At 31.5% G+C, this 12,144-nt stretch overlaps 1 protein-coding gene across 2 annotated transcripts; it reads right to left on the bottom strand.

Annotated features, from left to right (window-relative positions):
* Nucleotides 1-7,079: 7,079 nt before the first annotated feature.
* On the bottom strand, nt 7,080-9,547 carry LOC143554367 (vacuolar protein sorting-associated protein 25-like). Of its 2 annotated transcripts, none has more exons than XM_077044135.1 (7): nt 9,392-9,547; nt 9,193-9,291; nt 8,124-8,263; nt 7,992-8,045; nt 7,604-7,692; nt 7,429-7,504; nt 7,080-7,352 (listed from the first exon to the last, which is right to left on the bottom strand). In XM_077044135.1, the coding sequence occupies exons 2-7, from the start codon at nt 9,249-9,251 to the stop codon at nt 7,231-7,233; spliced, it is 540 nt and encodes a 179-aa protein (XP_076900250.1). In that variant the 5' UTR covers nt 9,252-9,291; nt 9,392-9,547; the 3' UTR covers nt 7,080-7,230. The 2 variants fall into 2 exon arrangements, with proteins under 2 accessions (XP_076900250.1, XP_076900249.1); XM_077044134.1 differs by having other exon boundaries at nt 7,081-7,352; nt 9,193-9,301.
* Nucleotides 9,548-12,144: the final 2,597 nt, after the last annotated feature.

Below are 12,144 nucleotides of genomic sequence, written 5' to 3'. Positions count from 1 at the left end.
AATCTCTCCCTTATAAAGAGTTTCTATTTCTTTACTACTTTCCATGTGGGATGGATTCCATCTTCCTTATTTATACCTTAGTGGAATGCTTACACTTTCTTACATTTTCCAATGTGGAATGAAATTTCTTTCATGTAAGTAAACTTTAATTTAGGAAATATTTTTATTTCCTTATTTTTTTTTATATTTCCTTATTTAATATTTTCCCATGACTTGTCTTTAGATTATTTTTGATCCCTCAACTTTCCTAAGTTGTCAAATTTAGATCAAAATTTTAAGGATGTTACATTGTTATACGTCTCGCATAATTATTTTACTTAATCATAATTATGGCGTGAAAAGAAAATTCACAGTTTGTACGTTAAGCTGTTAATTAAGTGTCATTGTATATATTAATAAAAAGAAAATAGTCAAATTATTAATAAAAGTTAAAACAAGCCGAGCTCGAACTTGAGAAATTAATAACAACCTTCAGCTTTGACATGCAATTCTAATATATTATGAGGGTATTTTGGTAAACAAACATTACTTAGTTGGTAAGAAAAGAAAGAGTTGAGTGCAAAACTACCAAATGGGCTATAACATGTTTGGCTGGTCGGAAAGAAAAAAGAATTAAATAAAACCCTAATTAAACCCTTAAAAAAAAGTTGGCTTTATTTATACCCTTTGAAGATCTCACTTTAGAATTCCAAGCTCAGTTTTCCGTGTAACAAAAAAGAAGAGTCTCATAAGTTTCTTAATGTTAAATATATGTTTCTTTATGCTTTTGTTTTCTCTTTATTTTGGCCATATGTTCATAATCATCATGATCATCTAACATGAGATATACACTGTCTTTGTTTCTAGTTATCAAGTAGGAACAAGATTGGGACATTCTAAAGCTAGCTTCTATGCTTGTCCTTTATTATATGTTTTATATGTTATGTTATTTGATATGATGGCGATTGGAGCGTCAAGACAGGGTCAAGTCAACCTCATTTTAGACCGTAGATTCTAAAATCAGAGTCGATTTCACTAAGAAAAATATACAAAAATTTGGCTTAGGATTGTAATATTTTGGGATTACGATGATATATATTTTTAATACGATTTGTAAAAGACACACAATAACGCATATTAGAGTTGAGGCGAGTTTTAGTGAAAAGAATCCTTTAAGTACACCGATTCTTTGTTATGTATGTTAAAGTGACAAGGAACTTATCCAAGAGTTAGTAGAGTCCGATATGGACAAAGACAGTGTAAACGGAGCCAAAAGGACCCAAGTTTATAATTTGTGTAACTTTGTCTACATGTGGAATTTTGGGGCCAATTACTAGTCAACGTAAAGGTTTTGAAGAGCCGGACCTTGTGGCAAACCGCGCTGTCTGACCTAAGATCCATCTTTTAAGCCTTCAATTTCACCCAAGACTTTTCATTTAAGATTCGTAGCTTTTAAAAGCTTTTATAAATAAACTAGTTTGAGCCCCGTATCTTACACGATTAATTGATGAAAATACTTTAACAGTTAAGTGAAATATAGTTAACAAAATGATCATATATTTTATATAGACACAATTTACATTAAAATAACAGAAATTACATAACTAAGATTAAACAAATAACAGAAAAACATGATTATCCAAAAAAAATTAAGAAATAAATAAATTAAGAAGTCAGAAAGTTATTCAAGAATCTTTAACAGAACTTTGATGATATAGTCATCTTTATGATCTTTAGAGCTTGAAATTGATTGATCATGATAAATTTGTTGTCATTAATATTTTGTGTATGACAAATTTTTACTTGATTTTATATTTTACAATTGTATAATCAAGCAACATATAAAACCGGAAATTAGAATATAACAAAATGATTTTTTCATTTCATAGTAATGGAAAATGACAAAGACATACTAACATTAAAGTCATATTCAAATAAAAGTGATTATTCCGAGTTAGCAGAATATTTAAAGATTTAAAGTTGCATAAAGTGAAGGACTGAAGGTAGTGATTCTTATTTATAATAGTTGAAAGTATTGGATAAGAAATGTTTATATTTTGAATACTAATCACGTGTTATTAGTTAATATTATAGGAGTTGTTGGAATATTTAATTAATCGATATATATATATATATATAAATATATATATATATATATATATATATATATATATATATTTAGGGAGGGGTTATTCCAAAAATATGAGAGTGTCTAAAAAGTGTAGGAAGAAATATGGAGCATTGGATCTTAACAATCAACGGTTAAGATGGAAAGATTAGATAATTGAGAGTGTTTTTTATTTTAAAGGCATATAAAGATGTGTTAAAGGGCATAATAGTTTTAACACCAAAAATATTGTTCTTGACATAAACTAATAATAAAATCACAATAATAGCAGAAACACACCAATAATTATAATAACTAATAGTTCTCCAATAATAGCATATTGTAATATTAAAGAGGGGATATAGGAATTATAATAACTAATAGTTTTAATTTCCAAAAATAATAAAAAACTTATAGACAATCTTACCCCTATGTATTTTATTGAATCCAATGATTCAAATCTTTTCTTACACTTTTTAGGAAAAGTAAACTTCTTATTTTAACCTTGCTATATATATATATATAAGAAAAGGCCAAGATTTCGGATTTGTTGGAAGCATGGTAAATGTCTTTTAACCGGATTAACATTTTTTTAAAACAAATGTGAATATATGCATCTGAAACATTTTGGTCTAAGTTATAGAAGAAAATATTGAAAACTAAATACTTTATACTACACAAAAAAAAGTCATATAAATATATGACATATACTTCATATAATTATTAGTATAAATATAGATTATAATTATAATATTCAACTTTAATAATTTAATGCTAAACACTAAGATATATATAATAGGTATTCTCCATGTTTGAAATATTAATACAAAACGTTTGGAGAAAATTAAGAAATACACATTTTCCTGAGTTCAAATGCATATAAGAAAATTTTAAATCCAAATTTGAAACCAATCTTATTTAAAAGTTATGCACCGTTGCTCGAATCTCAGTTTAAAAAACAATTTTTAGTTTACCATACAAATCCAAATTATTCGACAATGATACACATTTATTTTCTTTAATTTGTAGTTATTCGTGACTTTAAAATTTATTCTAACAAGCCTACAACTTCAATTTTAATATTTTCTCATTTCACCATTAATGTTAATGAATGAATCGATTAAGATTTACATATAATAAGAACAAACTTGAATTCATAAATTGACATTACTTAAAAGATAATGACCATATATTGAAATAAGTGAAAAAAAATATGAGGAGGCTAAGAGGTTGATAAGTGACAAAAATAAGCAGTCTTTTATTAGAATAGATATATTGACACGTTTTATAGCACTCACCATTAATTTAGGCTGCTATTTAATATTTTTACTATGTTTTCCGATTGTTATTTTGTAATTTTAAAATTTTGGCATTATGTCAAAATTAGAAATCCCTGTATAAATGGCCCTCTAGTAATTGTTTGATCATTCTAAATTTAATAAAAACACATTTCTTCTTTAGAATTACTTTCTCTGCTTATTTTAAAAGATAGATTGGTTAGTTATTTGATTATTGATTTTGCGGGTATGATCTTCATACGAATAGTGATGATCAAGATTATGATCATGAATGCAGGAAGTGGGGTTTGCCGACTAAATGGTACATAAAAGGTTAGATTTAGATCATAAGATGTGATGTACTTATTAGATACACTTGCATCCTTACTTAAAGTAGAATCCCATGGCATGATTCAATAATCTTTACCATTTTAGCCAGCCAAATTTAAAGTGATATGTTATATTATTTTAACTATAATTCAAAAACTTGTGATATTGGCTTTGCAGCTTGTAGATTCTCAAGTCTGGTCTTAAAGAAAAAGCTTTTGTCAACTTTAATGCAATTCTTGGGTCCATGAAGGTTTGCATCAAAATACCCTCCACCAATATGTACCCATTTATCAAATAAAGATTGCTTTCTGTTAGAGCTCAAATTTATAGAGAAAATTATTTGTAAAAGAGAAAAATATTATATTTTATAAGTAGATTAGTATTAAGTCATTTTATTTTTGAAGAAAGATAAAGTTTGAAGAGTCACATTTTTTTCTAGTATTGAAGCTCTTTCATTGAACAATTTAAAAAGATAAGTAAAGTTTAAAAGAGATCATATATATTTAAATTTATGGATCATAAGTTAGATAAAAAAAAAACTTACTAAGAACTTTAATGAATAATTTACGTTAAAGAAAGTAAAAAAAAACGGTGTCTTTATATCCTTAAACTATGTGTAATGGTTGATGTTAAAAGAGCATGTCAACGTCACTATCATACGTAGACAGTGATGCTTTAACTAATATGACTTTAACAATTGTGTAGTGGTTTTAATTAACTAAATGTTATGTTAAGGAAAACAAATTAAAAAAATAAAATAAAATGTGTGTTTTGGTTGATTAGGGATGGACCCAACCTCCCACACCCCTCACCTCCATTAGTATATATGATAAAACACAACTTTGGTGTCGTAAGTATCTGATTGGGCTACTTGGCGGCACCTTAGTGATGGATGACATTTTATTTATTTATCTATTTTTTCAGTACACTGAACAAATGTCATTTTTTTTAAGTTCCAACACCATAACGAACGTGACGGAAAACGACCTAATTCGCGGTGACTCACCGCATTTTATTTTATTTCCGATACCGTAACAAACATAACGAAAAGAGGCCGAATGCCAATTTTGTTTTTTTGTTTTGTTGTGTTTTAGTTCTGGTACCGTAACTATACCATATTTAAAAGGACAAGCGTTTGTAAGTATAAATGAGATATACGAGTGGCTGCAGACGCGCACGTAAACATTATTTGAAAACATGCATTAACTGCTGTTTATTTGTAAACGTACATAAATTTAGAATACCCACACGTAAATATTTATGTAAACATACATAACTTGTGCTATGAAAATATGTATATAAATAGAGTTGTTTTTTCATTATAACTATAAGATATGACTCATCATTCACAATTTTATTATGTCAATGACATCTTGTATAATGGTGATGCTTGTGGAATCATACGCTGCTGGTGTGTTATAGGTGAAGAAGATATAGGTAACACGACGGTATTACGTAACGTTTTTAATTAACTAATGTTATACATATATGAGAGTGGATAAAGACAATGTTTTCATAACCGGACCGGACACCGAACCGGATGGCCTACCGGTTCACCGGTTCAACCGGTTGAACCGGTCGGACCGGCCGAACAAATTTGGTCAAAAAATGACGGATCAAGCTTAAAAAATGATTTTTTCAAAAAAAAAAATTCTTAGAAAACCGGTTCAACCGGTCCAGTTTTCCGGTTCGACCGGCCAGTTCCCTGTCAGCCGAGCGAACTCGGACCGGTCGGTGGACCGAATCCGGGTTGGACCGGTTCGACCGGCCGGTCCGGTCAGGTTTCAACAACATTGGATAAAGAGAGAACTTTTTTTAAAGAGAAAAGTAATAAAGAAATTATGAAAACTTAGTTTAAAAAATATTTTTAAATCTCTTTTTATTTCATTCTTTTCGTATGCTATGTTTCAACAAAAAAAAATAAAAGAAAGAGAAATTGTCGATCACTATATTACAGATATGTAATACACCAATATTGTGATGTTATGTATACACAATACAACACTGTTGTATATATGCAATACAATGCTATTGCATATATGCAATACAACACTGTTGCATATAGCAATTTATGTAATATCGAGATCGATTTTTTTAGATAGGCAAATTTTATATCAAAGTGTTCGTCTTTCCTACCTATAAATTCAAAATTGAGAATATGTATATGATGACAACTCCAACACCAGAATGTGATTTTACAAGTCTCATCATTGTACAATGTCTCATTGAGATGATATAATTGCTACTTAATAAATAATCATAAAAGCGGTGAAAGGGGATAGGGTGTTAAACGCTATACTTGAAGGGGACTATTAACATTTTTACATACGAATAACACTAAAAAAATAATTAATGTGGGCGGCTACCTCCTGTTTATAAGCTAAGCCTGTCCCTGGTTCTTATACTCTTCATGAGTTAACGTACAATAATCGGTTAACGTACATTGGGTACGTGAATCACACTCAAGGTTAAAATACTAAGATGCTAAAATTATATTCCAAAACCTAATATTTTCAAGATTAAAACCTAAAACGTTCAAGGTTAAAACCTAATAAGTACTTTAAAGGTTAAAACCAATTATTTTTAAGTCCAAATTGATGTTTATTCTATTGAAAATCCCAATATGTTTGTTTAGATGAATTGATGATCAATTGGTTATAGTCTTATAGATTATGATTTTGAGATCATGTAATCTCATTGATCAATTTCAAAAGGTTAACTTGTTGTTTTCCATTCTGATGATTGAGGCACGAATCGAACATCACAGAACATAATCTGGATATGGAAACAGATCGATTACCTTGAGAATTAGTTCAATACTTGAACGATGGTGATAAATTTCAACCCTAGGCGAGGAGAGGACAACGATGATGAAGTTCATGGGTCGTGTGTTTTTTTGACATCGATGGGAGGTAGTCCCGTACGTATCATATGATAAGGGACTATTGTATAACATTTATATATTTTTAATTGTATCTTTCAGTTACTTCTTGTTAACATACAAACTTAAGGTTTTTCAATTCGTTTTTGATTTTAGGACGAATATTTTGATCGAACAACTAAGGAATACGAAGCAGGATTCGAACATTATATCAATCTAAATCCTGCAACTTATAGAGGAAGAGGTAACCCTTATGGTAGAGAATCTATAAAGAAGGTACACAAGCTTATAAAAGATTTATGCCAAAGTTGGTTTTCAAGACAACAATAGGAATGTGAACATAGTCTATGATAAAGATTAAAGATGATTGCTTTGTTGGTTACTTTAAATAATATTCCCTCATAGGTATTATACCAATACATGTTCTTTCATAGCAACCGATAGCAAAAAACCGAGTAACCTTAGCGTGGGCGAGAAATCTCTCGATGAATATCTAAAACAACCCGTTCACAAAACAAGACCACTTCACCACCATAACAATGATTGAATTATTTAAATCCAACAAAAAGCAAAATTCTTACACATGATAAAGGTTACAATATGTAATGAATCAAGTACAAATCGCATCAACCGAAAACATGGCTCTGAATAACATATTAAACAGAAAACTTCACACCTTCATCATCTGTTGAAGTGCCCTTAAAGATTGCAAGCTTTCCCTTGTTTTCCAAAAGTTTAAGCGCTCTCATTAGAACACCTCGGTCCATTCCATGAATATCTAAAACAAACCGTTCATAAAAAAAAATTATAAAACGAAACATCGATTTAGATATTGGAGAAAGTGCATCGTTTACCTGTTCCCTGTGACTCGATTCCTGTACGGATCTCCTCAACCGTCATCACACTGTCTTCTAATCCATTCTCCTTAACCTGATCAAGAACCGAGTCAATAGTCATTAAAAAACCAAGTGGTAAATTTGATAAATTTAAATTACATAAATATATAAAGGGTGTTTTTTTGTTACTTACAAAGTGCAATATAATGTCTGCCCAATCTTTTATTCGATGCCATAGCATAAGACATTGCCTATGATTCTTGTCCATCCATTCTGCTCGTCCTGCTCATGAACATTTTGAAAGCGCATTTTGAAATTGATTATCTGCTAAACGGTTTTTTCGTGTTTAGATAATGGATTCTGATTTTGATTAATTAAGAGTCAAATAAGTAGTTTCATAAAGCTGCAACAAAACTGATATCTAAGTGTAGAAAAAATCAAATACACTTTTTCATTCAGATTGATCGGACATTCTCATATCTTATTGTTATGACATTAAACATCAACCACTATAATTTGACAATACATTTTATTACAGATGATTATAACAAAAGTGATGAGATAAATGAAGAATTACAAACCATCCAAGACTATAGCAGACAAGAAAGCTTCTCTAGCTTCATAATTCAAAGACCCTGCATTACCAATGATAGACGATTTATTTGATAGTCAATAACTTTTAGTCAAAGGGTCAACAGAGTAAGTCAACATACTTTCAATTGCAGGATTAGAGAACAGAGGAAAGTCTTCTTCCAATCCAATAATAAAAACCTTTTGTACCCGACAATAATCGAGAATAAGTTCTTTCCAGAGTTGTATTTGCTTCTCTCTGGTTTCTCTCACAGGCTGCAACCTGATATGAAACTGATATAGCTATTCAATGATTTTAAAGTCAATATCTTCTAGCTCAATACTTTCTTTGTAAATACTAGGGGTGCAAACGAGCCAAGCCGCTCGCGAGCAACTCAATATCGGATCAATAAAAAGCTCGAAACGAGACGGGCTTGAGCCTCAACCTCATATAAAGCTCGTTTAGTTATCGAGCCCGAGCTCGAGCTTTGTATGGGAAGATCGTTTAGGCTCTTTGATTGTTAACAATCCTTATTTATTTTTAAGTTATAACTCTTTTGGACTTCTAAGTATTTATTTCACATTGCACAGCCGAGCTCGAGCCAAACTTTGGCTCTTCTAAGGAACCTCACATGAGCTCGAGCCCAGCTTAGGCCCGTTTAAGTTTTTCCTCAAATATATAGAAACTATTAAAAATGTACATAAATAATTAATAAGGGGTAGCGACGCAGCTGGTAGCCCGTTTGCCTTCTGTTTCGACGTAATCACTACTTTTCTGTTTTATAAAATAAAAATAATAAATAACAGACTAGCCGAGCCGGAGCTTGAGAAAAAACTCACAAGCCGAGCTCGAACCTAACTTAGGCTCGTTTAAGGTTTCTCTCAACACATATATATAAATTAATTAAAAATAACAAATTAGCCTAGCCCAAGGATGAAAAAACAACTAACGAACCAAGCTCGGAAACAAGCCAAGCTCGAGCTTGAGCTCCCGTAAGTCAAAGAGATTAAATGAGCCAAGCTCGAGCTCGGCTCATCTCGTTTGCACCCCTTGAGCTAAATACTGATAAATGTGTATTGTGTTCTGATCTTAGATATAAAAGCTTTGTTTTGTTGAATCTAACATTCAAAATTAGGGCTAGATAATATTCAGTTGCATATATAAACCTACAAAACTTGAATCTAACAGTATAATAATAAGCATGCAATTACGTGAAGTAAGGCGGATAATTAAAGAAGTGAGGCAACTTATGTTCACCAAGTGTCTGCATCTTCTCCACAAACTTTTATTAGATTAATAATTCAGATAACCTGTGTAATGCTATAAATCAATAGAATAATTAATTAATCTACAATCGATAAACTAAATTAAGTCAAATAAAACGAATTTTATAAACTTTCGAGATCTTACCGATCAGATTAAGAACTTTTGAGCTGGATTTTGATTCCAATTGGATCGCAAATTGTTGAACAGTATGATCGGACTGTACGAAACTACTACTAATTAGACGAGTGAATTTGCCCTAATTTTACAAATTCCCCCAATTCGGTTTGGAAAACCGGAACGCTTAGTATAAAAGGTTTTGTTCCGGTTAGGTACGTGTACGGGTTCGGGTCAAGACGGGGTGTTATTAGTGTTTTAAAAATCTCGAATAGGCACCGATTAATCGGTATTATCACTTCACTGATTAATTTACTAGTCGGCCAATTAATCGGCCAAAATATAATTTATGGGCTTATTTTCCGTGGGCTCTCACGTTTTTTGGGATTTCAATAGACGACCCTTGTTTTAAGGCAATGAATTTACCCTTTTTAAGGTCGAGCCATTTTCAATTTGCCATTTGATATACTGGAGAAACGTTGTTATATAACAAAAAAATTAGGTACCGTTTTAGCAAAATGTTTAAAAAACAACAACCCCCCCCCCCCCCCTCTCATTCTACAATAATAATAATAAAAATAATAATAAATTGCAAAAAGTATGACATGGAAACCGCCATCTATCAAAGTTATTTGCAACGACTAAAGCCTTTAAATACCCATCACTAATCTACCTATTATTTAGCCTTCCTACATTTCTAGATTGGTTACAAATTTAGACAACACACGACATAAGTAAATCTCAAAAGAAAACAAGCCACTTTTTAGAAAGAACATGTCTCCATGAGCTTGACAAATTCATCAAAATCAATGACTCCATCTCCATTAATATCAAGACCTTTGATCATATTCCTACATTCCTCCAACTTTGCCACTTCAGTTAATCCAAGATTGCACAACATTCTTTGCAACTCAAACTCATCAATGAACCCATCCGAGTTCACATCAAACACATCAAAAGCTACCTTAACTTCACCCAAACTAGGTTCCTCGTCATCAAACAAAGACAAAACGTCGATACTGCCATCAAGACCACAACGTGGCTGGATCCCTAGTTGACCCATAACCATGTTTATCTCCTCAACGGTCACAAACTCTTCGTTGATGGTTTCTTTCAGAGTAGGTGGTGTGGGAGTGGTCCTTAACTTGTTCCATGTGACTAAAAAGAGGGTCAATACTGAGTGAGCCGAAGCTTGAAGGGATTGCAACAAAACCTCACAAGTGTTGATTTTACTAAACACGATTTTGAAGGCTAAAAGCGTAGAAAATGATTTGTTATTCATGAGTGTCGCCTCCATCTTAAGGTGTTTGAACAAGAATAAGAACTTGGATAATTGTTTGACGTGGGATGTGGAATGTTATGGATTGTATGATTTATAGGAATATATTGTGAGCATATGCCATATGTCACATTATTTTACCGCTCCAACTTGCAACAAAATTTCTTTGAAATTATGTAGGAAAAAGAGGACAACAACTAAATTAATCTTTTGAAGTGGTGGTCTCGATACTTAAAACAAAGGGAACAACGGTAAAGCCATAAATGATATTGAGTTAACGTTGACTTACAACATGACTTGCAAGTCAACTAGAAGGTCACTTGTGTTTTCTATGAAATTGAGTGAAAACTTGAACAATAAATTAACACCATGCCACACGCCTAACTTAACTTGTGATATTGGTTTAGCACTTTAAATATATACACAGTTTTATTTTATTTTTTTAATTATTGGAAAATTAGAGATATATGGAAGGAAAAGATAAAATTGAGATTTCAAGTTTCAACTCATATGTTAGTTACTCTCTTCGGTAAATATTATTTTGTCAAGTTTTCAAAACTTAAGTACCTTTATTTCATTAATTTAAAAAAATTATAGAATAAACTTAATAATTATATTATCTTTAATTTATATTCTTTAAAGTGAGCATAACATTAATATTGTTTATTCTTTTTGCATATATGCGTAAATGTGTTTTACATTAATATTGTTTATTCTTTTTGCATTTTTGCGTAAATGTGTTTTACGTACGTTAGAAACATACATAAAGAGACGCACATACCCTCACCACCAATAAATCCATACAAGTTATTAAGTTAAATCGCTTTTGGTGTCGATAGTATATTCATTTTAATCGATACATTCTCAACGAGTTCTAATAGATTACCTTCAAATCATGTTTTTTTAACATCAAATTAATCTACTTCTAATAATACTAAACTAGTGTACAGTGTATACCACCAAAATACCATTAGGCACTAATTCTTTCCTTAGTATGCATCAAAATTTAACTTAAATCGCAATTTCAACAACCCTTAACGAAAAAACAAATAACATTTCCTCTATACCAAAGATTTCTTATTAACTAAAAAACCTGCTCGCCTTCTAATTCAATATAAACACTACGCTTTAACAAATGAAATACAAAGTCACACGACTCAACTCTCACGATTCAGATTCTCCTTCAGCGTCACTCATCGATTCCTGATTACCAGTCACAACCACAACCGTCACCCAAATCTCCCTCCTCCCACCCCTAATTTTATTTACCAAACCATCATCCACATCCATCTTATACCTACAAACAGGACAAGACCCATGAATCTTAAGCCATGTTTCCAAACACCCACAATGAAACTTATGCTGACATGGCATAACTTTCGCCACGTCACCAACCCCCCACTCTTCCAAACAAATCACACATTCACCCCCTAAACTTTCAACTTCTTCACTTTTCACCTTCAATTCCGGCAAACCGCCGATCGCCGCCTCCGACGCCGGCGGC

This window comes from Bidens hawaiensis, unplaced genomic scaffold, assembly GCF_021521415.1.
Source record: "Bidens hawaiensis isolate Kalapana, Puna unplaced genomic scaffold, B.hawaiensis_p1.1 tig00017670_1, whole genome shotgun sequence".
In the NCBI taxonomy this organism is placed as follows: Eukaryota; Viridiplantae; Streptophyta; class Magnoliopsida; order Asterales; family Asteraceae; genus Bidens; species Bidens hawaiensis.
The sequence above is the reverse complement of the archived record's forward strand: the minus strand, read 5'-3'. Positions and strand labels throughout refer to the sequence as shown.